Source organism: Mustela nigripes, chromosome 8 (assembly GCF_022355385.1).
Source record: "Mustela nigripes isolate SB6536 chromosome 8, MUSNIG.SB6536, whole genome shotgun sequence".
In the NCBI taxonomy this organism is placed as follows: domain Eukaryota; kingdom Metazoa; phylum Chordata; class Mammalia; order Carnivora; family Mustelidae; genus Mustela; species Mustela nigripes.
In genome coordinates this window covers 8,106,606-8,131,044 of record NC_081564.1, presented here as the reverse complement: position 1 = coordinate 8,131,044, position 24,439 = coordinate 8,106,606, and the positions used below count along the sequence as shown (strand labels likewise).

General features: G+C 42.1%; 1 protein-coding gene across 4 annotated transcripts in view; it reads right to left on the bottom strand.

The window, feature by feature from the left end:
• The window catches only part of TCTN1 (tectonic family member 1), a 37,163-nt gene extending 16,672 nt beyond the window's left edge, over positions 1-20,491 (bottom strand). For 2 of the 4 annotated variants that reach the window (XR_009405874.1, XR_009405873.1), the window contains exons 1-7: positions 20,205-20,491; positions 15,907-16,027; positions 9,566-9,696; positions 7,758-7,909; positions 5,041-5,128; positions 3,191-3,300; positions 1,678-1,704 (exon numbers count right to left, since the gene is read on the bottom strand). Coding sequence is in view for 2 of the 4 variants with exons in the window: in XM_059408400.1 (XP_059264383.1) it covers positions 1,678-1,704; positions 3,191-3,300; positions 5,041-5,128; positions 7,758-7,909; positions 9,566-9,696; positions 15,907-16,027; positions 20,205-20,424 (849 nt within the window). In the remaining 2 variants the exon portion in view is untranslated. Of the gene's footprint in view, positions 1-1,677; positions 1,705-3,190; positions 3,301-5,040; positions 5,129-7,757; positions 7,910-9,565; positions 9,697-15,906; positions 16,028-20,200 lie in introns of all 4 variants that reach the window. The other 2 variants (XM_059408400.1, XM_059408401.1) reach the window with 2 other exon arrangements.
• Positions 20,492-24,439: the final 3,948 nt, after the last annotated feature.

Genomic DNA, 24,439 nt, shown 5'->3' with positions numbered 1-24,439 from the left:
CCTGGCACAAAGTATAGCTCATCCAGGGTCGTGGTTGAGAGTAAGGTCTTTTGGGGATTCCTGTTCCAGGTCTGCCACTTCCTCACAGCCTTGAGCAAGCTAATCCCCTGCTCTCTAACTCCTGCGCCAAGGAGGGACAAGAACAGGACCTGCCTCGTGGGCTTACTGGACCACTAACAGACTTCAAACATGCACAGGACTTAGAACAGAATATGGCACACAGTACATGCCTTCCCGTAACATCCCATCATACTCACAGTAGGTCTTCCCTGCTTAACTGAATCCATCTCCTAGGCATCCACTCATTGAACACACAACCCACTGAGTGCTCAATACATACTAGGCCCCGCCTCAGCACTATAGATATGTCATGAACAAGGCTGATGGGCTTGCTGCCCCCATAGACAGTTCAAAGTCTGAATGGTAGAATCAAAGCACTTTCTAGAGGCTAGAGGTATTTGAGAGCTAGTCTATTATATGGTTTTCACTCTGTGTTCCTGGGAGCCACAAGGTTCCTCAGAAGGAAAAAAAAAATAGAAAAAACAAACAAAACAAAACAAAAGATTCCTCAGAAGGACCAAAAAGAAGAGAGAAGTGGAGGCTGGGCAGGTGGAGGGCTCTGGCCCCCACCCCCGCTCCAACCAGGGGCTTTGGATTCAATCCAAGTTACACACTGGGAGAGTTCTGCTTGAGATCACATTTGAAAAAACTTTGTAACTAAAACAAGTTTGAAAAACACCTTCACAGATGAGGAAATCCAGGCCCAAACATAGAGGTGTGAAGTCCAAAGTCACAAGACTATTTCCTTCCAAGTGTCTACCTCAGACACGTCTGTATCTCGAGACTTAATGAAATCAGTGACAGCAGGTATCACTGTCCCAACTGCCACCTGGGTGCCAGACGCTGCACAGAGCCTGTCACATGCACTCCCCCACTGGGACATCACGTCAGCCTCGGGGCGGACACTTACCATCTGCTGGACAACTGGGGGGAATGAGGCACATGTCACAGGAGAAAACGATGGCAAAGCTGAATTTTGAACCAAGGCCGGCCAATCCCACAAGCTCTGGGAGACCGTAACAAGGCCAGCGCCCCGGGCCTCCTTGGGGACTGTACTCACAGACCCAAAAATAAGGGGTGTTAGATCCATGTTCCTTTGCTCTGACATATCCACAGAAAGCTCTTGACCACCGGATCACAGCCTGACAGAACCCCTGAGCTGGGGTCCAATAGAACCTACACCCACAACTTGACCCCTGAAGCTACCCCAGGAGTGTTCCACCCCTACACAGGTGTAGACATACACAGGCAAGAGGTTTCCATCTTCTACCAGAGACAGACAGTGTCTTGGGAGTTAGCCAACTCTGGACAAGAGACCAAGACCTCAAGGGAGGCCAGGAAAGCAGAGAAGCCGATCATACCCATTGTCCGTGAACACAGTCCTGCCATTTAAATGTGAAGAAGTGCTAACTGCAAAAACAGGGAATTTGGAAACCTCCCCCTTTTGTAATTACGAAAGGTTGGGCCACTACAGAGCTTCCTCATTTCATTCTTTTGGCAAATGTTCTTACTGGTAGTAAGGTATCCTTGTAACACTAAGTGTATTCATTTCAAAAGGCTTAGAAGTAAGACAACGTATTATAAACTAGCTTACTTTCCATCAAGAAATACTCTTACCTCTGCCTCTGTTCTTAAACCAGGAACCTAAACAAAAAGAAACAACAAATTTTGTTAAGTACCATGAAAAGCATTTTTATTGCTTTTTCAGACTTCGGGTTAAAGGGCATAATCACCTTATTAAAGACTTCATAAGGAGGAAAACGGAATTTCCTTAATCAAGACTGACAACCCACGTATTTTCATATCTATGTCATAATCAAAGAGGTAGCTGCATCTTCCTTCTATATTCATTTCCTTCATATTGGAAGCTTCATAGAACACAGCAGCCCCACAGAGCTGGTCTCAGAAGTCTCCCTGCTTCAGCGTAATCATTCGGTACTTTCCACATGGTCACCAGTGACACAGCGCTGTGGGGAAGATGTGGCTCCTAGTCTTCTGGTGACCCTCCTGTGCCCGTCCACACCAAAAGGCCACCATTGCTGGCCCAGGAAATTTCCAGTGCCTCCTAACTGCTCTTCCCACCTACAGCCCGAGCCCCTCAACAGTGAGCTCCTCCCTCCCCAACAGAGCCAAGGACTCCTTCTAAAGGAGTCCTCCCTCATTTCCCATCCCCGCCCCCGCCACTTCTCGTCACTAGACACCCTACAGGGTCAAAGGGAGGGGGCAGAGTAGACATGTTTGGGGAGGCCTGTGCTGAGAGAGTTATGCCTGCACCCCTGACAGACTACAGCCAGGACCGCCAGGAGAAGGCATATAACTGGAAGAATTCACAGGCTACGTAGCTGACTTACGAGAAGAGGGGAAGACAGAATGGGAAAGGAGAAGAAAATCTTCAACTCAATCCTGAAGACTGCAGTCCAGATGAATATTGATGTCATGGACCACCCTACTCCCTTCCCGTTCCCTCCAAAATAAGGAAATCAGGTGGTGGAAATTCACAATAATAATATGATTTTTTTTTATCATTGAACAAAATCTTCACCTCTTACAACCCTCCATGGCATGCCCCAAATAAGAGGCCCAGTGGCCTGTCCTATCCCACTAGGCTTCAGTCACTACAACCAGAAAGAAAGGGCCTCTGCACTGCCTTGACCTCCCATTGACCTCTTCTTTGCCAGCAATCCTCTTTCCTGCCTGTTCGTTCCTGCTGACTTGATCTGACAACAGAAAGTGGATTATCTTTTCTGGCCTCACAGGTATCTTCTTGGTGCTAATGTGATCATTTCTGTCACAGACATTAAGATGTTTTTATAATTTCTGAAGTTTTGTGTTATTAAATAAAGTCCTTTTTTTTTTTAGGAGAAAGAATTATTGGTTACCATCAAAATGATTGAAAGCCAAAAACAAAACAATGAACAAAAGCAAAATATGAACTATATAAAAATAAAAACCATTTAAGTGATTATTTCAGTATCTTTGGTATCAGCATACCAAAGAACTAGAGAAGAAAAATTTAAACTTGAGTTGTCAATCATGTACTGCAATTATTCTATACTTGTCATACTTCAAAAGGGTGAAAAGAACAGAAAACAAATCTGACGAGTAAGTTTCACTTCAAAATAATTCTTACCCTCAGAATTTTAGGACTGCTGTAATAAGCCATGCCCAGGGCTTCAATTTCTTCACACTGTTCCAAATTTATTCTTCTGGTGCACTTAACAGCTTGGTTCACCAGAAATGCTAGAAATCATAACATTCCCAAGGGAAAAAAAAATAATGAGAGAATACATTTTTCAACTGTTCAATGGTAACTAAAAAATTGTAATCTAAGTAAAACCATAAAATAAGTTATAACAGAGATATACAACATGTTTAAAAGGGCTTAAAAATTATATTTTTAGGGGTGCCTGGGTGGCTTAGTCATTGAGGATCTGCCTTCAGTTCAGGTCATGATCCCAGGGTTCTGGGATCGAGCCCTGGCCTGGGCTCCCTGCTCACTGGGAGACCTGCTTCTCCGACTCCCACTTTCCCTGCTGTGTTCCCTCTCTTGCTGTCTCTCTCTCTGTCAAATAAATAAATAAAATCTTTTTAAAAAATTATATTTTTAATAGGTAATGCTCTCACACGATTCAGAATTCAAAGGGCACAAAAAGATACTGAAGGACTGTCCCTCTGATGCTTGTCCCCTCCGACCAACCCCCCAGCCACCACCAGAGACAACTGCTTGTCCCCAGAGACAATCAGCATCAAGTTTATTGTGTATCTTTCTGGAAATATTCTATGCAAATAGAAGTGTGTGTATACATATATTTTTAGTATTTCTTTCCCCTTTTGGTAAAAAACAAATGCTATATATTCTACCCTTTGCTCTTTTTACTGACAATGTATCCTGGAGTTCAGGCTATCTTAGAACATGAAGAGCTTCCTCCTCTTTTTTTTTTAAGGGATAATTAGTATTCTATTATAGATATGTCATAATTTATTCACCAAGTTCCACATTAACAGACACTTAAGTTGTCTTTGCCATCACAAACAATGCTGCAATGTACTATTTTGTAAGCGGGCCAGATTCTGTAGGACCAACTCCTAGAAGCAGAACAATGGGTCAAAGGGCATATTCATTTGCAATTTTGACACATATTGCTAAATTGCTCTTCACAGAGATTGTAACAATTTGCAGTCCTGCCAGCAGTGTAGATAAGTGCCTACTCCTCCAGAGCCTTAAATTTCTTAAGCTTTGCCAGGCCATTACATGGAAATGGTACCTCAGTTTGGTTTTAAATTGCACTGTTCCTATTGTGAGCAAGGTTGAGTGTCTTTTCAACAGAATCCATTTCTGTTCCTATACAAAATAATGTTTCATTAAGGCCACATGTCACCATACGCTACTTAGCTAGCTTCTTCGCAGTGGTGCTGCCTTAAGGATTAGAGAGCCACACCTGAGGCCTCCCACTGCCAAGACGGTCACTCCAGAGACTCTGTGAGGCTCCTGAAAGGAGAAGCACGTCCTGTGGGAGGCGGCTGTGTGGGCTGTATCCCTGCTCCACCACTGCTGAGTGAGCCTGAACAAGAGACTGAATGTTTCTCAGGTTCCTCGTCTAAAAAACGAATAGCACGACCTTCAGGGATTACTGCGGCAATCAAATGGGAAAACACATGCAAGCACACAGTAAGTGCTTAATAAATACTAGTTATTGACAAACTTTAGCTCCAGTGGAGAAAGAACTCTCCAAAAACTAGAAGGGTTAAACAACTGAGCAGGCTGGCTTCAGGTAGTGAGTTCCCCATCACTACAAGTGCTCAAGCAGTGACTGTGTGTGGCAGAAAAGATATGGTTGGAAATCTGACCTGCGTAACCTTTGAGGCCTCTTTCAACTCTAAGACTGTTCCAATTTTGAAGCCTGTTTAATTATGACTACTATAAATTTAAGCTTAGAGCAAACTATGTAGAGAGAGAATGAAAAATACCCAGTGTCTTACCTGCAGGGTTATTATCAGTGCACAGAGATGACGTAAGGGGAGAGGGAAATCTCAAGAAGGAATCTGAAGTCTGGAGAGGAGCCCCATACTGCAAAGAGACCAACCAGTAGGCGTTACGGCGCTATGAAAGCCTTCATGCAACACACACCGGACACCTACCTTGTGCCAGGCAGCGTTATGGGCACCAGGAACCAAGTCATAAGCAAAAAACCAGATGCGGTCTTTGCCTACGTGGAGCTTACACCGGCTGCTCCACCCCTTTCTTTCAAGAATATGTGTTTCTGTGTATGTGCATGTTATTTTATTGGCAGGCTTTCTTTTTTTAAGATTTATTTATTTTAGAAAGAGAGCGTGTGTGTGTGTGTGTGCACGCGTGTGCACACACGCACGTGCAAGGATGCATACGCAAGCAGGGAAGGGGCAGGGGGAGATGGAATCTCAAGCAGACTCCCAGGCAGAGTGCAGAACCCTATATCAGCTCCATCTCACAACCCTGAGATCATGATCTGAGCTGAAATCAAGAGCCTGATGTTTAACCGACTGAGCCACCCAGGCGCCCCTGCAGGCGTTTTTGTTACAGAATTCCTCTAGAAAGGTATATAAGAAATTGACATAGTGTCTGCCTGTGCAGACAGGAACTGGGTGGCCAGGAACAGGGGTGAGAGAGGTGGTTTTTAATTTTTATTTATTTACTTGACAGAGAGAGAGTTCACAAGCAGGGGGAGTTGCAGAAGGAGAGAGGGAGAAGCAGGTCTGCACCGAGCAGAGAGCCCAACATGGGGCTCGACACAAGGACCCTGAGATCATGACCTGAGCTGAAGCCAGATGCCCAACAGACTGAGCAGCCACCCAGGCGCCCCAAGGTAATTACTTTTTACTAGCAGTAATTCTTTAAATAATAACATAGTACACATTAAAATCATAACACTGATGGGCTTTCCTTCCCCAAACCAAACCACATAAAACCTTTCCCCAATATTCAGAACAAAATTTACAGCTATTGTGCATACAACCAATTTTCTTTCTTTCTTTTTTTTTTTTTTAAGATTTTAATTTATTTATTTGACAGACAGAGATCACAAGTAGGCAGAGAGTCAGGCAGAGAGAGAGGAAGGGAAGCAGGCTCCCTGCTGAGCAGAGAGCCCGATGCAGGGCTCGATCCCAGGACCCCGGGATCATGACCTGAGCCGAAGGCAGAGGCTTAACCTACTGAGCCACCCAGGTGCCCCACAACCAATTTTCTTGAATTTAAAAGTAACCAAATGCTTGGGCACCAACAAGGATATGGGGAAACAAATCCTCTCCTTCACTGGACCTGGAAATTTAAACTCCTGTAATCTTTCTAGAAGGCAATCTGACATGGATATTTTAAATTTCCATTCATTTTGACTAAGTTGATCCAGTTATAGGAAGGTATCCTAAGGATTAAATCAAAGACACAAGTATCTATAAGAATGTTCATTCTGGATTATTTATAATAGAAAAACTGGAAACAAATGTCTGTTAATGGGTCAATAATAAAAGCTGATACATACACAGAAGGGATACTTTTTATCATGAATACATGTAGCTTCAACAGTGGCTCTACCAAGTTACTTTCCTATATAGAAGTTTTTCTTATCAGTTAAATGGAACAATGACGTATCCCTTTCAGGGTTGTGTGAATTAAGATCTGGAAAGCTCTGCAAGAAATGTTAACTTTTACACTGATATGAGAAGATGCATAAGATTTATCACTGAATAAAAAAGCAAGATTACAGGGCGCCTGTGTGGCTCAGTTGGTTAAGCAACTGCCTTCAGCTCAGGTCATAAATAAATAAAATCTTTTAAAAAAAGAAAGCATGCTTACAGAACAATATAGATGACTATAAATCTTACTTCTCTACAATACTATAATATATTTTTATAGGTACATTTCAACCAGAATATAAACCAATCTGTAAACAGTGATTTGCAATGTGCATTTTAGTGGACACAGGGGCCTTTCCATCCCAGGTACCTCCATATTTTTAACTTTTAGAACTAGCACATGATGCTTCCGTATTTCTCTTTAAAGATGCTTCCAGGGCCGCCTGGGTGGCTCAGTGGGTTAAGCCTCTGCCTTCAGCTCGGGTCATGATCTCAGGGTCCTGGGATCGAGCCCCGCATCGGGCTCTCTGCTCAGCAGGGAGCCTGCTTCCCTCTCTCTCTCTGCCTGCCTCTCTGCCTACTTGTGATCTCTGTCAAATAAATAAACAAAATCTTTAAAAATAAGTAAATAAAGATGCTTCCCAAAAATCTGAAACTTATTCAAAGTTAATATATACAGCATTTACAGGTTTACTAATGAATGTATATAAAATAGCACATATCTTCCTTAAGTCTGCAAAACTAAATAGAGCTTTGAGAAGAGGACCCAGGCACCCAACCAATCCACTCCGTGCCCCTAGCAATATGACTCAAGACCTCTGCTGCGTCTTTTAAGATGGAAAAGTACAAAGATTTCTGCAGAGATAAATGCAGGCTTACTAATGAATAAATAACTTTAACCCCTATGTTAAAACTCAACTACTCATTTTTAATTTTTGTGATCTTTGATTTCTAGGCACGAACATTACGTCTTTACCTCTATAATGTGAATTCTGTCTTGAGGAATTCAAGAATATACTGAAGAATTAACTAACAAGGATGGGGTATTTGCAAGAAGATGAGTGAACTTAATCAAGTTCTTGGCTCACCTTATATTTAGCAGGAGTTAGAGTGTCCGACTGGGTTGAGAAAGAAATCTCTGATTCTGAACTGAAGGAAAAACCATCAGATGTTTTCATCAATTTATCAAAATTATTTTCATCAGGCACTTCTGGATTAATAAAGGATAACGCAGGTTTATCTGTTTTTAGAAAAAGTATTCTAAATCAGCATACAATATGTACATGATATATATAACATAATATTTTGGAGACAGTTTTTAGTCGCATTAGGTTAATGTGTAAAAAACAGCCTCTTTCCATATTTACTTTACCCAGAATTTCTTGAGTCTTATTAAATAAACAGGATCTTCAGACTCAGCCTGCTTCTCTAATCGTGTGTAAGTAACGGTTTCTAAAGCCTTCAGGCAAACAGCACAACAGAAGCCAATAATAAGCAATCTTTCTCCAGTCCATGGACTGTGGAGCCTGCTGCATTTACCTCTAAGGCAAAGCTCTCTGCAGATGGCCAAGGGACAAATGATTTTCTACCCTCACACAGCTACCTCCAAACCAAAGCCCAGGAGAATAATGTGCTGTGTATAGGATATCTTGGGAGAAGGAGGAAATGGGCTGGTATGTTCACTTGCATGGTGTTATGTCACAGAATCTGACAATGACTGAGCAGTCATTACTTTAGATTACAAATCCCAGAACACTGGGTAGCTCTGGGTGGCTCAGCCAGTTAAGTGTCCGACTCTTGATTTCATCTCGGGTCATGATCTCGGGATTGTGAGCTTGAGCTCCGTGTCCATCCTGGGGTGGAACCTGCTTAAGATTCTCTCTCTCTCTCTCCTTCTGCCCCTCCCCCTCTCCCCTCCATTCTCTTCCCTTCTGTCTAAAAAAAATCACAGAGCATTCGCCTAGTTTTAAACTGCAAGGGAACAAATTCAAAATATAAAGATGTTCTGAAAAGATGATGAAGCTTAATTGATAAAACCATAAATACATCTCTGATCTTAGATATCTTGTTAACATTTTAAACTTACATGTACTTTGGATCTAAACACCTATTTGAGCTAAATGCTCAGATAAAAATAAAGATCCTGTTTTCATGCAAATATTCTTAGTAAAAATAAAAGAGAAAAAAGGAAATTGAAACCAAAGCTGAACCTGATTTTCAAACATTAAACCATGAGGAAATTAAAAAAAAATTACACACACGTAACCTAAATAAACCTAGATTCCTATACGTGTCTACATATTATAAACATCAGTGAAATAAAGACCACTACAAAGCCACATTAGTTTTAAAGAAAATGCTCATGCCCAAAGGTCTATAAAGTTACTTGCAGCAGCGCCTGGGTGGCTCAGTGGGTTAAAGCCTCTGCCTTCAGCTCAGGTCATGATCCCAGGGTCCTGGGATCGAGCCCCACTTGTAATCTCTGTCTGTCAAATAAAATAAATAAAATCTTAAAAAAAAAAAGAAGTTACTTGCAGTGGCCTGTGAAACAGCCTCAGAAGATGCACCTTAGCCAAACCATAAAATTATTGCTTTAAATCTAACTGAATGAGACATATTTCCATAAAAGCACTTTTAAGATTTTATTTATTTATTTGACAGAGAGATAGAGAGTAAACACAAGTAGGCAGAGAGGCAGGCAGAGAGAGAGAGACAAGCAGGCTTCCTGCTGAGCAGAGAGCCCAACTTGGGGCTCGATCCCAGGACCCTGGGATCATGACCTGAGCAGAAGGCAGATGCTTAACCAACTGAGCCACCCAGGTGCCCCTCCATAAAACAACTTTTTAAAGAAAAAACTTCCAGGGCTTCTCAAAGCATGTCACCCTCAAATACTTACAGTTTGTAATATGAACGCAGAAAATAGATGGATTAATCTGGTCAACAAGTTTAAATATCCTTTGAGGTGGATCTGCTGTAAAATTCAATGAATAGATGGCTGCTTTTTGACTACAAAACTGACTATCACCCCTGAAAATTAAAAAAATAATAATATAAAATGTTAAGGCATATGCACACAATCTTAGCTAGATTATTTTAAAACTGTCAGATGCCTGTACCGTACTGTGTTAACAACTCCACGGAAGATATTTATGAAAGCATGATGTTAGAACTGAATCCACTTTTACTTAGTTTTTTGAGTGCTAAAGGGTCTGGCATTTGAAATTTTTTCCTCTAACAGGGAAAATATTAAGACAGGTAGAATAACCTTAAAGGAAACCTTGTCAAGTATGGAATACAGATCAGGGTATAATTTTGATGTAAAGGAATCCTGTAAACTCTGACACAATCAATCACATAAAATTTTGCACAACTTCAGATTGTTTGTTAGTACCCAAAATGGATTCAAAATTCCTTTAGAATAAAGTGGTCTTTAAAGGACTGTGAAAATCAGAAAATATTAAGTCATCTGGAAGTCTGGGGGCTTAGAAGTTAGGGTACAGTCAAGACTTCAACCAATCCCAGACTTAAGAAACTCTAATCAATTTGATACAGATATGGTGTGGAGATAGAGATGCAACAAAAAAGGATCCCAATTTACCCACTGCTTTAAAGCCTTTTCTCAATATGTATTGCCCCAATATTTCCCATGTCATTGATAAGTTTTTGCAATATTATACGAAATGGCTTCACTGTATACCAACTTACTAAGATACTCCAATTTGTTTTAGCCAAATCTTCTGCTGTCGATTTGGGCTATTTCTAGTTTTCCCAGATTAATATAATACTATAATGTCATCCTTGCACATATATCTTTATGAATGTCTCCAGCTATTTTCTTGGGCTAGGCTCCCTGAAGTAGAATTGCTGGGTCAAAAGCTAGGTGTGTTGTTCAAGGCTTCTGAGACATACAGCCAGATCTCCCTCCAGAAAGGGAAGATGCTCGCTCACCAATACCACAGTAAGAGTGCGTAGGTCCCTGTGCTCTTGCCAATAATAGATACTATCCAGTTTCTCCCCCCTGCCAATTTCATGGGCAAAAATCTGTTACCTCATTTTAATTTGAATTTTCTCATTTACTAGGGAGCTTAAACATTTTTCCATATGGTTATTGCTCAGTGGTATCTCTTCTTCAGTATGGTGCTTCTTCATATCTCTTGACCATTTTTTATTAAAATGTTTGTCTTCTCAAAAAAAAAAAAAAAAAAAAAAAAGGAATATTTTCTCATTGGTCTGTGAGAATCCAGATCTTTAAGAATCTCTTCTGAGGGGCGCCTGGGTGGCTCAGTGGGTTAAGCCGCTGCCTTCGGCTCAGGTCATGATCTCAGGGTCCTGGGATCGAGTCCTGCATCAGGCTCTCTGCTCAGCAGGGAGCCTGCTTCCCTCTCTCTCTCTCTGCCTGCCTCTCTGTCTACTGTGATCTCTCTCTGTCAAATAAATAAATAAAATCTTAAAAAAAAAAGAATCTCTTCTGAGTATCATGAGTTGTAAATATTCTTTTCCTGTTTGTGACCTTTCAATTTTACAGTGCTTTTTGTTATATAGAATCATTCTTTTTTTTTTTTTTTTACAATTTTATTTATTTATTTGATGGAGAGACAGCAAGAGAGGGAATACAAGCAGGGGGAGTGGGAGAAGGAGAAGCAGGCTTCCCACTGAGGAGGATGCCTAATGCGGGGCTACATCCCAGAACCCTGGGATCATGACCTGAGCCGAAGGCAGACACTTAACGACTGAGCCACCCAGGGGCCCCGAATCATTTTGGTGCATTATCCTTCCCCCATCTGACTGGAATTACACTTATAAATTAAGTTTTTATAAGTTAGTTTACATGTTTACATAATGATTCTTCCTATCCCAGTACATAAACTATTTCTCCATTTAGTCAAATGTTCTTTTTTTTTTTTAAAGATTTTATTTATTTATTTGACAGAGAGAGAGAGATCACAAATAGGCAGAGAGACAGACAGAGAGAGAGATGAGGAGAAGCAGGCTCCCCGCTGAGCAGAGAGCCCTATGCGGGACTCGATCCCAGGCCCCTGGGATCATGACCTGAGCCGAAGGTAGAGGCTCAACCCACTGAGCCACCCAGGCGCCCCTAGTCAAATGTTCTGTCACTATATTTCAAGTTTTCTTCACATACATTCTGAGTACTTAAGTTTTTTCTCTCTTTTTTTTTTTCTTTAATTTTGTTTATCAGCGAGAGAGCACAAGGTTGGGGGGAGCAGCAGACAGAGGGAGAAGCAGGCTCCCCGCTGAGCAAGTAGCCTAATGTGGGACCCTGGGATCATGACCTGAGCTGAAGGCAGACACTTAACCAACTGAGCTACCCAAGTGTCCCTTAAGTTTTTTTTTCTTATATGACTTTTTTTTTTAAAGATTTTATTTATTTGTTTGACAGAGACCACAAGTAGGCAGAGAGGCAGGCAGAGAGAGAGAGAAGGAAGTAGGCTTCTCACTGAGCAGAGAGTCCGATGCGGGGCTCGATCCCAGAACCCCTGGATCATGACCTGAGCCAAAGGCAGAGGCTTTAACCCACTGAGCCACCTAGGTGCCCCTTATATGGCATTTCTATTGGGTGTTATGAGCAGGATCCATTTCCATTATATTTTTTGATGGTTACTGCTGAAGTATAAAGAAGCTATCATTTTATAAGTGGCCACTTTTCCAACAGCTTTGTACAGTTCTAATGGTATATCAGCCATTACTGTGGACATAAAGAATATTTTTGAAAAAATATAAGTAGTATATATGAGAAAACATCTAGCACTGAAAAATTTACAAGGCCTCTGGGTCTTATAGGATGCGCAGGAGTCAGACAGAGAAGAAATGGCTAATCCTAGGGTAAGAGTGGCATTTGCCAAGGATGGGTAATGTACTGGTGTGGTCTAGAAAATTCTGAATACCAAAGTTAGGCGGCATGGAGGATTCAAGATGGGGTTAGTAGGAAACAGGATCTGAAAGAGTTTGGGAATGGATCTAAATCCAGGCTAAGGAGTCTGTAGGGAATGAGAGCTTCTGAAGGCTTTCAGCAACTGAATGACAAGATGAGGTGTGAGCTTACACTGAGGGAGGAGGAAGGGACAGACACAAGGGCTAGTGTGAAGGACAGAGCAGACTGGAACTCCTTACTCTCCCCCTTCTAGTCTCCCAGAGTGGATCCATTTCAGTTCTGCATATTTCTCTAGTCATGACCTTCAGCATGGCGGGGAGGGTACCTATTCATTCGTATCTTCCTCAGTTCCCTGCCTCCAGGCTTAGTCCCTGTGACCCATCATCCATGCTGCGGGAGAACTGCTTCAGATGGGAATCTAATCCCCTCACTCCCTGCAGCCCTGCAGAATTCAGGACAAAAACCCAATCCCCTCAGCATACACACAAGACCCCTCGGGATCGGCCCGTCACTGTGGCACACTCCTCTCCGCCCCCTTCTCCAGCCACACTGAGCTAACTGCAGTTAAGGCAACAGCCATTCTCCTTCACCCCCAAGACTCCGCCACGTGGCTCCCTGGACCTAGAATGCCTTCCACTGATTCCATGCTGACCAGTTTCCACTCGTCCTCCAGAACCCAGTTCAGACTGTCTTTTCTAGAAAGCGTTAACTAGTCCAATAGCCTAGGTTAGAGCCTACTCCTCTGAGTTATCTCAGTGCCTGCGGCAGAACTGCCAGCCACTCCTTTATCTCTCCACTCAGTGGGCTCCGGGAGGGCAAGGCCGCATCCAGCTCGTCCTACATCCCTGGTGTTCGGGAGAGGTCCGGCATGGTGTGAAAAGAGGCCAGATGTGAGAAGGCGGAGGGGAGGCAGGAGTCAGGGTAGCCCCCAGGTTCAGGCTTAGGTGTCTGAGAGAACAATGGTAGAGAAGTCAAGAGAATACTAGAGGGTGTGTTAGGGGTAGAGGGGAAAAATTCATTCACTGATTCAACTCACTTCTCACGAGGGCCAACTACGTGGCCGGAGTTGTGCTAGGCACTAGTGGCATTAAGGGATAGTATTCTTGCTCTCAAGTGAAGTTTACATCTAGTGAGGAAAACAGATATTAATCCAATAACCTTAACAATAAATTTACAAATCATTAGATGATAGGATTAGCTGTTAACTGTTTACCAGATGTAAACCTACATAATGAAGATAATCAATTAGTTGGGATTATCAATTTTTATTTCATTATTTCTACACTTCTTATTTAGGAGAAAGTCATAAGCAAAACTAACTCAAAAAAATTCTGAGGTCCTTTCCTGAGGGCACTATGGATTCAGCTCTAACTTCTATACCAGGGGTCCACAAACCATCCCTAGTGTTATAAATGATGTTTTACTGAAACATCGTCATGCCCATTCATTTACATGGCGGCTTTTGCTCATCAGTGGTAGAGGTGAGGAAGTTGCAACAGAGACCACTGACCTCTGAAGCTTAAAATATTTACAATGTGCCCTTTTACAGAAAAAGCTTGCTAACCCACAACTAAATAGTCTATATCTAAAATTCAGTATTACCTAATGAAAGAAAAAATGTCATCTAAATTAATAGAGCCAAAATCTCACTCTCGGGCTTTTGATACTTACTAAGGCAGAAAAGCAGAATGATTTCTAACAAAGTCTGAACCGTGCTGCAGTCCAGATACCCAGAAAAATAAACTGACCACAACAACATACCATTCTCCAAACATTTTTAGAACATTAGAAGCAGACTCAGTTTCCCAATGGTCAGTAATATACTTTCTCATGAGGGGCACCTACCTGGGTGGCTTAGTTGGTTAAGTGTCTAATGACTCTTGATTTAGGCTCAGGTCATGATCTCATGGGTTGTCAGATGGAGCCACAGGGCTGCCATGGAGTCTGCTTGAGATTCTTTCTCCCTCTGCCTCTGCTCCCGCTTGTGCCATGTGTGTACTCTCTCTCAACCTGATTAAAATCTTCTATTTCGGGGTGTCTGGGTGGCTCAGTGGGTTAAAGCCTCTGCCTTCGGCTCAGGGCCTGATCCCAGGGTCCTGGGATCGAGCCCCACATCCCTTCCTCTCTCTGCCTGCCTCTCTGCCTGCCTCTCTGCCTATCTGTGATGTCTGCCAGTCAAATAAATAAATAAAATCTTTTTTTAAAAAAATCTTATATTTTGGGGGCCGCCTGGGTGGCTCAGTGGATTAAGCCTCTGCCTTTGGCTCAGGTCATGATATCAGGGTCCTGGGATCGAGCCCCGCATCAGGCTCTGAACAGAGAGCCTGCTTCCCTGCGCTCTCTCTCTGCCTGCCTCTCTGCTACTTGTGAGCTCTGTCAAATAAATAAAGTGTTTAATTTAAAAAAATGTTATATTTTTTAGTTTTATTTTTTTAAGATTTTATTTATTTATTTGACAGAGACAGCGAGAGAAGGAACACAAGCAAGGGGAATGGGAGAAGCAGGCTCCCCGTTGAGCAGGTAGCCTGATGTGGTGCTCGATCCCAGGACCCTGGGATCATGACCTGAGCTGAAGACAGATACCTAATGACTGAGCCACCCAGGCGCCCAATTAAAATCTTTTTTTAAAAAAAGACAGTTTTTTAATGGGAAAAACACATTGTATTTCCAAAAGCATTCAATCTATCAAGTATCAATTGCTACAAGACTAAATTTAACTATCTCTGAATAATAATTGGTCCCATCCTGAATAAATTAACCTCTTTTAAGTGCTGTATTTGTCAAAGACCTTTGAAGTCTGAATTACAAGAAACAAATCATTCAGAGGAGATTGTTTCTTTACCTTGTAATTGACTGGGAATATCTTCCATTGTTCTCCTATACAATGTGAATTGTGACAATTCCTGGTAGATTTACGTATCAGAAAAGTACAAACAAAGCTTTCCCATCTAATTTTTTGTTACAAGTACTATGTCCACAACAAAAGCTGTAAATTCAACTGCACTTTCCACCCTAGGCCACTTACGTGACACAAATTCACTTATAAAGCTGTACGCGTTATCTGTTTACAAATCAGAGTGAAATGTAATTCAATCTCTGAATACAAAGATTTCCTTATACTCTTAAGGAAGTAGGCTCTGTCTTTTGCCTGCCCTATCATCCCGCAGGATGCAAATAAGGGAGAGATACTCTTCTGCAGAATGGTCTGGATAGCATGGCTTCCTAATGATGCAAAATTCAAGAAAACCAAATTTGGGTGTTTCCACCTAGAATATTTTTCACTTTCTGTCCCCAGATTTTATAATCTTGGACCAATGTCATCAAAACTGCATGGGAAACCAACTTACGTGACAACTGGAACTGAACAGGCAGAAAAGACACTGACATCCGTGGAGCTGCAATCAGGATCACAGCAGCAGTTGACGTCACACTGAGCGGGAGTCAGGTCACAGACGCACAGAGCAGCAACTACAGAAACAAAAGAGGTGGGCCGCAGAACTTCGCCACCAGCGGGGAGTGACTGCCCCCTGCCACTGCGAAGTGTTGAAAGTCCATTTCATACAAAAGGTCCGTTTTATTTTTCCTATTGTACTTTGGGGGCGATCTGTGAATTGAAAATTAGTCAGTTTGAATGCTTCTCAATCTGAGGTTTCCCCCAAGTAGCCAGCTAATCATCTGACTCACTTGGAAAATGCTGTTTGTGCTCCACCTACAAAGACTCTGATTTGGTAAGCTGACTATGAAACCTAGGCACTTGTGTTTTTCAAAAATTATCCAGGTAATGCTGATAATTAAAACAGGTTTAAGAACTAGCATGCTAAATCACTTATCTGCCCTTCAGAACCACCAGCTGGTCAGCTAGGAAACCCAGACATGTTTTTCAAAAACTTTCCAGATGATGCAGATAATTTAAGAACCAGCATGCTAAACCACTTGCTGGACCATAAGTACCACTGGTGTAATAGTACAGATTCCCCTGCCCCTTCTCTGGAGATTCTGATTCAGAGGAGGAGCCCAAAGAAGGCCACCAAGAATCAGGGTTCTCAAACTTCTCTCTCTCTCCAGACGTCACCTGTGATTTTGAAGCCGAGCCTGCAATAACAAACTATTGATCAAGAATCAAGCTGATTCGGGTGCTTTGTACTTGGGGTTCTGGAAATATCTTTGGTAATTTGTTTTTAAGATTTTATTTGAGAGAGAGAGAGAACATAAGCGAGGTGAGGGGCAGAGGGAGAAGTAGACTCCCCGTTAAGCAGGGAGCCCGATGTGAGGCTTGATCCTGGGACTCCAGGACCATGACCTGAGCCAAAGGCAGACACTTAACCAACTGAGCCACCGAGGCGCTCCTGTCTTTGGTAATTTAAACAATAAAGCATGACAGGGATAGAAATCTCCCCACTTCACAACATTTTTCCTTTTTGAGAGAGCACATGAGAAGGAGTGGGGAGAAAGGGACTCAGGGTGAGAGAGAATCCACAGCCACTGAGAAGCCCCCATGAAAGGCTCAATCTCACAACCCCGAGATCATGACCTGACCCCAAACCTAGACCTGGAAGCTTACCAGACTAAGCCACCCAGGCACCCCCACAACATTTTTAATAATAATGACTCTCTAGATTTTTTAATTCCCTATTTTATTCTGTCAAACAGGGAAGAAAAACACCTGTTTAAAGATGGCAGAGCATAAGAATGAAAAACACGGAAATCACGGTAGTAATTATTGCTGGGAAGGGGAGAATAAGATCGCGCCTGTCTTACCTGTAGGATTTCATTGTTTCAAAAAAATCTCATTCAAAACAAACCAGGATCTCAAGGAAATGACGGTAGAGAGTCCACACAACATTTTGACTTGCATGTATGAACTATTTCACAACAAAAATGAGCTTTAGAGAAATATAGCTCAAAAAGGGTAAAATAACATACACTGGAAAGAAGTGTATGACTAAGAGGAGGAAGGTTTTGCCAATAAATACACAATCCTTTCTTAATCTGAGACACAGAAGTCTCCTGTAAGTTTATATACTCCCCACTCCAGCCAAGCACTCTTCCATGTGCTAAGTAAAATGAAAATGCAATTCATGCATGCTAATATAAAATATAGTGTTTAGGCTCCCTGCCTTATGTGTTTAAAATTACAATCTTGATTTTCCAGAACTCAAAGCCCTTTTAAGTAGCTCTAAGACTAGTAAGGACAGAGCAATAGTTTTTAATAACTCCACTGGGAGGGGGGAAGGTCTCTATCCAGGATGTGAGTGTCCTTAATCAGCTAACAAGTATCAGCTGAGCACTCCCAAGGTCTGAGCAGCTCTTAGCTGCTCTTCTACACCTCTTAACATCCACATGCCTGGCTCTAGAGCAAGATACTAAGGAACAGAGCTCAGATCAAGATGAAAGTTATCACTTTTCTCTTCCACCTGTGATCTACCCCACACATGGTGTCCAGTTTTCACTCACAGTCAGCCCCTGCTCCTGTCAGTGGTGTTACCTAAATATACCTGAAAAATGGGGATGACACACATCACAGGGGATTAAATGAGATACATTACAGACAAAAGGCTTAGCACAGAGCCTGCTACACTGTAAGCAGTAAGCAGTGAATAAATGCCAGCTGTCATCTATTATTACTTTCCAGGTCTAAAGCTGGGCCCTTTAAGAAGGCAGAAGTGCAAATTCATCCCCCCCATGCTGGAAAATAGCCCTGAACACATGCCCTAATAATGATGGTTCAAGAATAGCTTCATTCTGGGGAGAAATCACATAAACAGATGGAATACTTAGATGGATAAAAGAAAACCCAGTCCAAAAACCGTAGAGAATTTTGGATATCGAACACTATGCTGCAGTCTGTCCCCATCTATCACTTATTTACCGTCCCTGACTTATTTGGTAAATCAACAGTTTTGATATAAAAGCTTTATTTAAAAAAAAAAAAGCTTTAGGGGCGCCTGGGTGGCTCAGTGGGTTAAAGCCTCTGCCTTGCGCTAGGATCATGATCTTAGGGTCCTGGGATCAAGCCCCGAATCGGGCTCTCTGCAGCAGGGAGCCTGCTTCCCTCTCTCTCTGCCTGCCTCTCTGCCTACTTGTGATCTCTCTCTCTGTCAAATAAATAAATAAAATCTTAAAAAAAAAAAAAAAAAGATTTAAAAAAATTAAAAATTAAAAAAAGCTTTAGGGGTGCCTGGGTGGCTCAGTGGGTTAAAGTCTCTGCCTTCGGCTCAGGTCATGATCCCAGGGTCCTGGGATTAAGCCCCACATTGGGCTCTCTGTTCAGCAGGGAGCCTGCTCCCCCCTCTGCCTCTCCGCCTCTCTTCCCTCTCGGGATCTCTGTCAAATAAATAAATAAAATCTTTTTAAAAATATATAAATAAATAAATAAATTTTAAAAAGCTTTAGTATATACTGAAACAGAAAATGTACTTTCTGTACTTTTCCTTACTCATTTTTTTAAAAGATTTTATTTATTTATTTGACAGAGATCACAAGTAGGCAGAAAAGTTGGCAGAGAGAGGGAAGAAAGCAGACTTACTGCTGAGCAGAGCCCGATGGGGGGCTTGATCCCAGGACTCTGGGATCATGACCTGAGCCAAAGGCAGAGCTTTAACCCACTGAGCCAACCAGGAGTCCCTCCTTACTCATTTATACTTTTATTTATACATATATACTTATTCCTTACTAACTTACAAAGGAGGCCTTTTGGAGAAATGATGATTCAAGAACTAAAGCCCGAGAGTACAAGGAATCACCCAAGGATGAGTTTTCTATGTACTAATACTGAGCCTTACTTATCTTTTTCTCATATGAAGGGAGAAAAAGAAAAGATATATATATACTGCACACTTACTGGAGTTACAGAGGACTTAAAGGGTTGTTGTGGTGTTTTGTTTTTGTTTTTGTTTTTTGTTTTTGAGATCACAAACCCCTTTGAGAAACTTGCTCACTGCTAAGAACCCTCACCCAGAAAAATGCATATTCACAAAACTGCACTCCGAACATCTCAAGGTCACAGCCATCCCCTTAAGTCACCCACATCAAATCAGATTATAAAATATTCACTAATGTCTAACTCCAGAATTAGATCACTTTCTGAGTAATATGTTAATTATCCTTAATGATGAATCCTAAGTAGTGGACATAAACCCTCACCCCCTAGCTTCCCACCTCTAACTCAACACAGGAATTCCGGGGTTTCATATTTCAAGTCCTCAGACAGGGGCGTAGTCACATTTAGTAAACTAGACTTCTGGCGTTTCTTTTTGATAAATGAAAAGTTCAACACATCCTATGCATTCAGTTTCCACAACTGCCCAGAAACTTCGGATTTACGTAATTTCATCTCTGCTGCTAAGGTGCAACGACTCGTTCCTTATTACCTTTAGCGTTAATGTTGTCCAGGACAACTGCAAGTAATTTCAAAGAGTTTAGACTGTCCCACTTACGCTCCCAAGTCTCGGTTTTCTCTTCCGAGGAGGACAGTGAGGTCTACCCTACGGGTTCCTGAGACAATTAACGCCTATGAAATACTCGGCAATGCCTGTACGCAGTAAGTGTTCAATAAACGTTCACTATCATTAGGACAGCCTCATCCGGGCTACCCGCTCCAGGTTGGATCACTCTAGATCCCCAGGAACTACCACTTCGTACCCACCGTCCGTGACCGGGGTGGGCCTGGGGCCAGAGGTGGGGACGGGGGCCTTGGGAGTTCCAAAGGGCCTCGGAGACAAGGCGGGTCGGGGAGTCGTCCGGGCTGCCTCCGTAGAGTTGAGGCCCTCCGTCGGCACAGGTGGAGTAGCCCTGGTCTGGGCGCTCACCGAGGCCCAGCAATCCAGAAGCAGAAGCAGGAGCGGCCGAACGCCCAGCGGCCCCATGGCCAGGCTGAAGGCCGCGCCAACCGCGGCGGGGACCGCGCGTTGCCTGGCAACCGTGGCTGCTCGGCGCGGAGCATTACGGGAAGGGTCCCGCGAGGCCGCGCGAGACCGCGGGGGCGGAGGGCGGGGCCTGGACAAGGCCTGCCACGGAGGGGCGGGGACGGGGACGGAAAGAGGGCGGGGCCAGGAAAACGCACGGGGGGGGGGGGGGGTGAGGGGGGGGGGGGGGGGACCAGGACTTGAGAATGCCAGCGGTGGTTTCCAAGCGGACAGCGGCTCTTGTTTAAAAAAATGCATATTTCCAAGGTCTGACCCTGGATTCAGACTCAGTAAGTCTAGAGCAGTGTCCAGGAATCAGTATTTTTAACAATGGTCCTGACGTAACCCGTGAGGGGACGGAAATTTGGGATCCTATCTCCCAAAGCTACTAAATAACGAAAGAGCACAGTGACCACTTCATCGTCCTGGAATTTTCTCTGTCACACACCGTGACAACATTAGCTTCGTGTTTTTTTGTTTTAGATGGCCGGATCTAAGGAGGTCGCCAAGTAACTTCTCTTCACCCTGTTGTAATAATAGGGGGCAAATGAGCACTTAACATTTTACAAACAAAAAAAATTGACAAAAATTAAGTAGAATGATGTGTGTGTTTTAAACGAAACAAGCAAAAACAAATTGAAAAAACTCTGCAAAATGACATGGAGACCACAAGACTTACTTCAGTAAGGCCCCTCCAATCAACTGGCTGATTTATAAAGATACCCCAGCCCAGGGATGTTGGCTATATGGTTGATACTTAATTTTCTTACCATTCAGAAGTAAATGTCAAATTAAAATGTCATGGTATTTACTCAAACACATTTACCAATTCAGGGAAAAAAATGCCCAAACGGTACATATACGCAGTTTATTAAGTTTATATAACAAAGCTAATTATCAAAGAGGCGCCTTGAGCATCTTTCTCTGGCATACCACAGAAAGTGTAGAAAAATAAAATTGGATCAAAGGTGTACTACAGATATTTCCTTTTTTTTTCCCCCTACAAAGGATTGCTTTAACATCTGACTGAAATTCTGGGCCATTTTTAACAACTGATGTAATGCTTTCCTTTTAAAAAAAAAAAAAAAAAAACCACAACAAAATAAAACTGTATTTTCCCAACCTTTATTTCATAACTTCTAAACCCAGGACTTATTTCTGTGTTTTTGTTTTTGTTTTTTAACTTCCCTTTACTCTTTACCTCCAGATACTACTTTCTTTTCTATTCCTTAATATCTGTGAATCACTTTGTCTTGTTTTCTGTTTTAAAGTTGTAGGTTGCTAGACCAAACTTTGATGAAGAGTCCTTTGGCCATAACATTCTCATTTTATGGTTCGGGAAATCATCTCAAAACCCCTTTTTGTCCAATCTCAAATACTTGGTAGGTTGCCCAAAGGTAATTTTATGACATCTTGCAAGGTTGAAATGAGGGCTACATCAGCTCAGATCCATTTTGCAAATCTTGGGAACACTGAGATTTTCCTTTCACAGGTGACCCATTTCTGCCAGGCTTTTTTCATCTTTCAACCCAGAGGATCCTTCTTCCCTTCTTTTTCTCCTGCCCTTGGCAAGTTCCCTCATGAGGATGGAAGGGCACAAGGAAGACCAAGATCAATTTCTGTATTTTATCCAAAACTGCATCATTTGGGTTGTGCATAAATGTTTGTGATTTAAAATGTCCATCTGTTTCTCTAGGATTATTGGCGTTCTCAACTCCTTATAGTCTGTGCCAACATTGGGAGGAATCGAGACAATTCAGCTTTTCAGAATTCTGCATTTGGAAGCTGCCTTATATGAGGAGCCTGAAAAACCAAAGACAGGAGTGATAGGTGGAAAAACAGCTAAGGCTGACTTTTTAACACAGCACTAACCATTCTGACTTGATTTTTGGCATGGTTTGGGGTGAACTGGTTTCTAACCTATCTAAAATTAGGTATCCAGTTTTTCCTATCTTTATTTGACTTAGCCAAATATTTTACAGATAGAGAGGCAGAACCATCAAGTTTTATGAAAGAATTGCTTAGCACTACAAGAAGATCCTGTGTGAGGACAAAGGATTGACTCTGCCCTCTTTGGTTGAAGTGAGCAGTCCAGTAATTGATTTCTAAATCAACACCCAGAAGAAAATAATCCCCAGCTTCTCTCCTCCTCCAATTCTTCATGTGCCAAATCAACCACCAGGCATCATTCTTGTTCTGAAACATTATGGGGACAGGAGGACTGTTTGAGCAGTCTTCACATTCTTGGAAGTTCCCAAGTTTACAAGTTTGACCTTTCCTGAAAATGAGGTAAGAAATATGGTCACAGACAAACACTCATTGGAATGAAATAAGCATTTCTTGCTTACCAAATAACTTTAAGACTGCATCCTATTAATGGGCTACACTGCAGTTTGAATAAACTAGATAGGTTTTTAAGAATCATTTTTGGTTTTGTTATTTGCATACTGAAACACAATCACAATCAGAGTTAACAAAAAATACCACTATACACTGCACTGTGACCAGATTTGACATTTTGCCATATTTATTCCATATTTCTTTTTAGTCATTTTCATGAGGGATAATATGTATACAGTATAAATTTCTTTGTGTACAGTTAACAAACACATATGGTCATGTAACTACAATTATAGTCAAGATACAGAACAATTTTACCACCCCCAGATCCTTCCCCCTGGTCCAGCTCTTTAGGGCAGTGATCTATTTTCTGTTCCTAAGATTTTCCCTACTCCAGACTGTCACATCAATGGAATCATACGGTGTGCAGCTATTTGAGCCTGGCTTTTCACTTAGCCTGATGCCTTTGAGATTTATCCAGGTAGAACCATCCAGTGGTTCCTTTTGTTTTTGTTTTTATGATTTTATGTATTTATTTGACAGAGAGAGACAGCGAGAGAGGGGACACAAGCAGTCAGAGTGGGAGAGGGAGAAGCAGGCTTCCTGCTGAGCAGGAAGCCCTCCCTATGCGGGGCTTGATCTTAAGACCCTGAGATCATGACTGAAGCTAAGGCAGCCGCTTAAGGACTGAGACACCCAGGTGCCGCCAATGGTTCCTTTTGTGACTGTCTTATTACACTTTGTAATATCCTTGAGGTTCATGCAGGGTATGGCATGTGACAGGATTTCCTTCTCTTTAAGGCTGCAGAATATTTCATATATATATATGTGTGTGTTGTGTATGTATATATGTGTATATATACATACACACACACACACTTTAAAAAAAATTTATCTGAGTGTCGTTGACACAATGTTACATTAGCTTCAGGTGTACATCATAGTGTTTCCCTAAGTATATGTATGATGCTACATGCCCCACAAGTGTAGCTCCCATCTGTCACCATGTAACACTATTATAATATCATTGTGTAGCCATGGCACCCTTGTTGAAGAGCGTTTGGTATATATGCAAGAGTTTATTTCAGTCCATTCCTTTTTCTTTTCTTTTTTTTTTTTTAAGATTTTATTTATTTATTTGACACAGAGAGAGAGAGAGAGAGAGAGAGAGATCACAATAGGCGGAGAGGCAGGCAGAGAGAAAGAGGAAGCAGCCTCCACACTGAGCAGGGAGCCCGATGCAGGGCTCCATCCCAGGACCCCAAAACCATGACCTGAGCCAAAGGCAGAGGCTTAACCCACTGAGCCACCCAGGCGTCCCTCCACTCCTTTTTCTTGCTGACAAGTTTTCCATGATGGATATACGCCAGTTTCTTCATTCACCAGTTGAAGGTATTTGGGTCTTTCTAGTTTTGGACAATTACAAATAAATCCCTATAAACATTCATATACAGATTTTGTGTGAACATCCATCTTCATTTCTGTGTTGTATGGCGGATGTCTGTTTAATTTTACAAGAAACTGCCCAACTTTTTTCCAAAGTGACTGTACATTTTGCATTCCCACCAACAAGGTAAGAGATTTCTAGTTGCTTCACATGCTCATAAAATGTTGGTATGGTCAGTTTTGTTTTCAT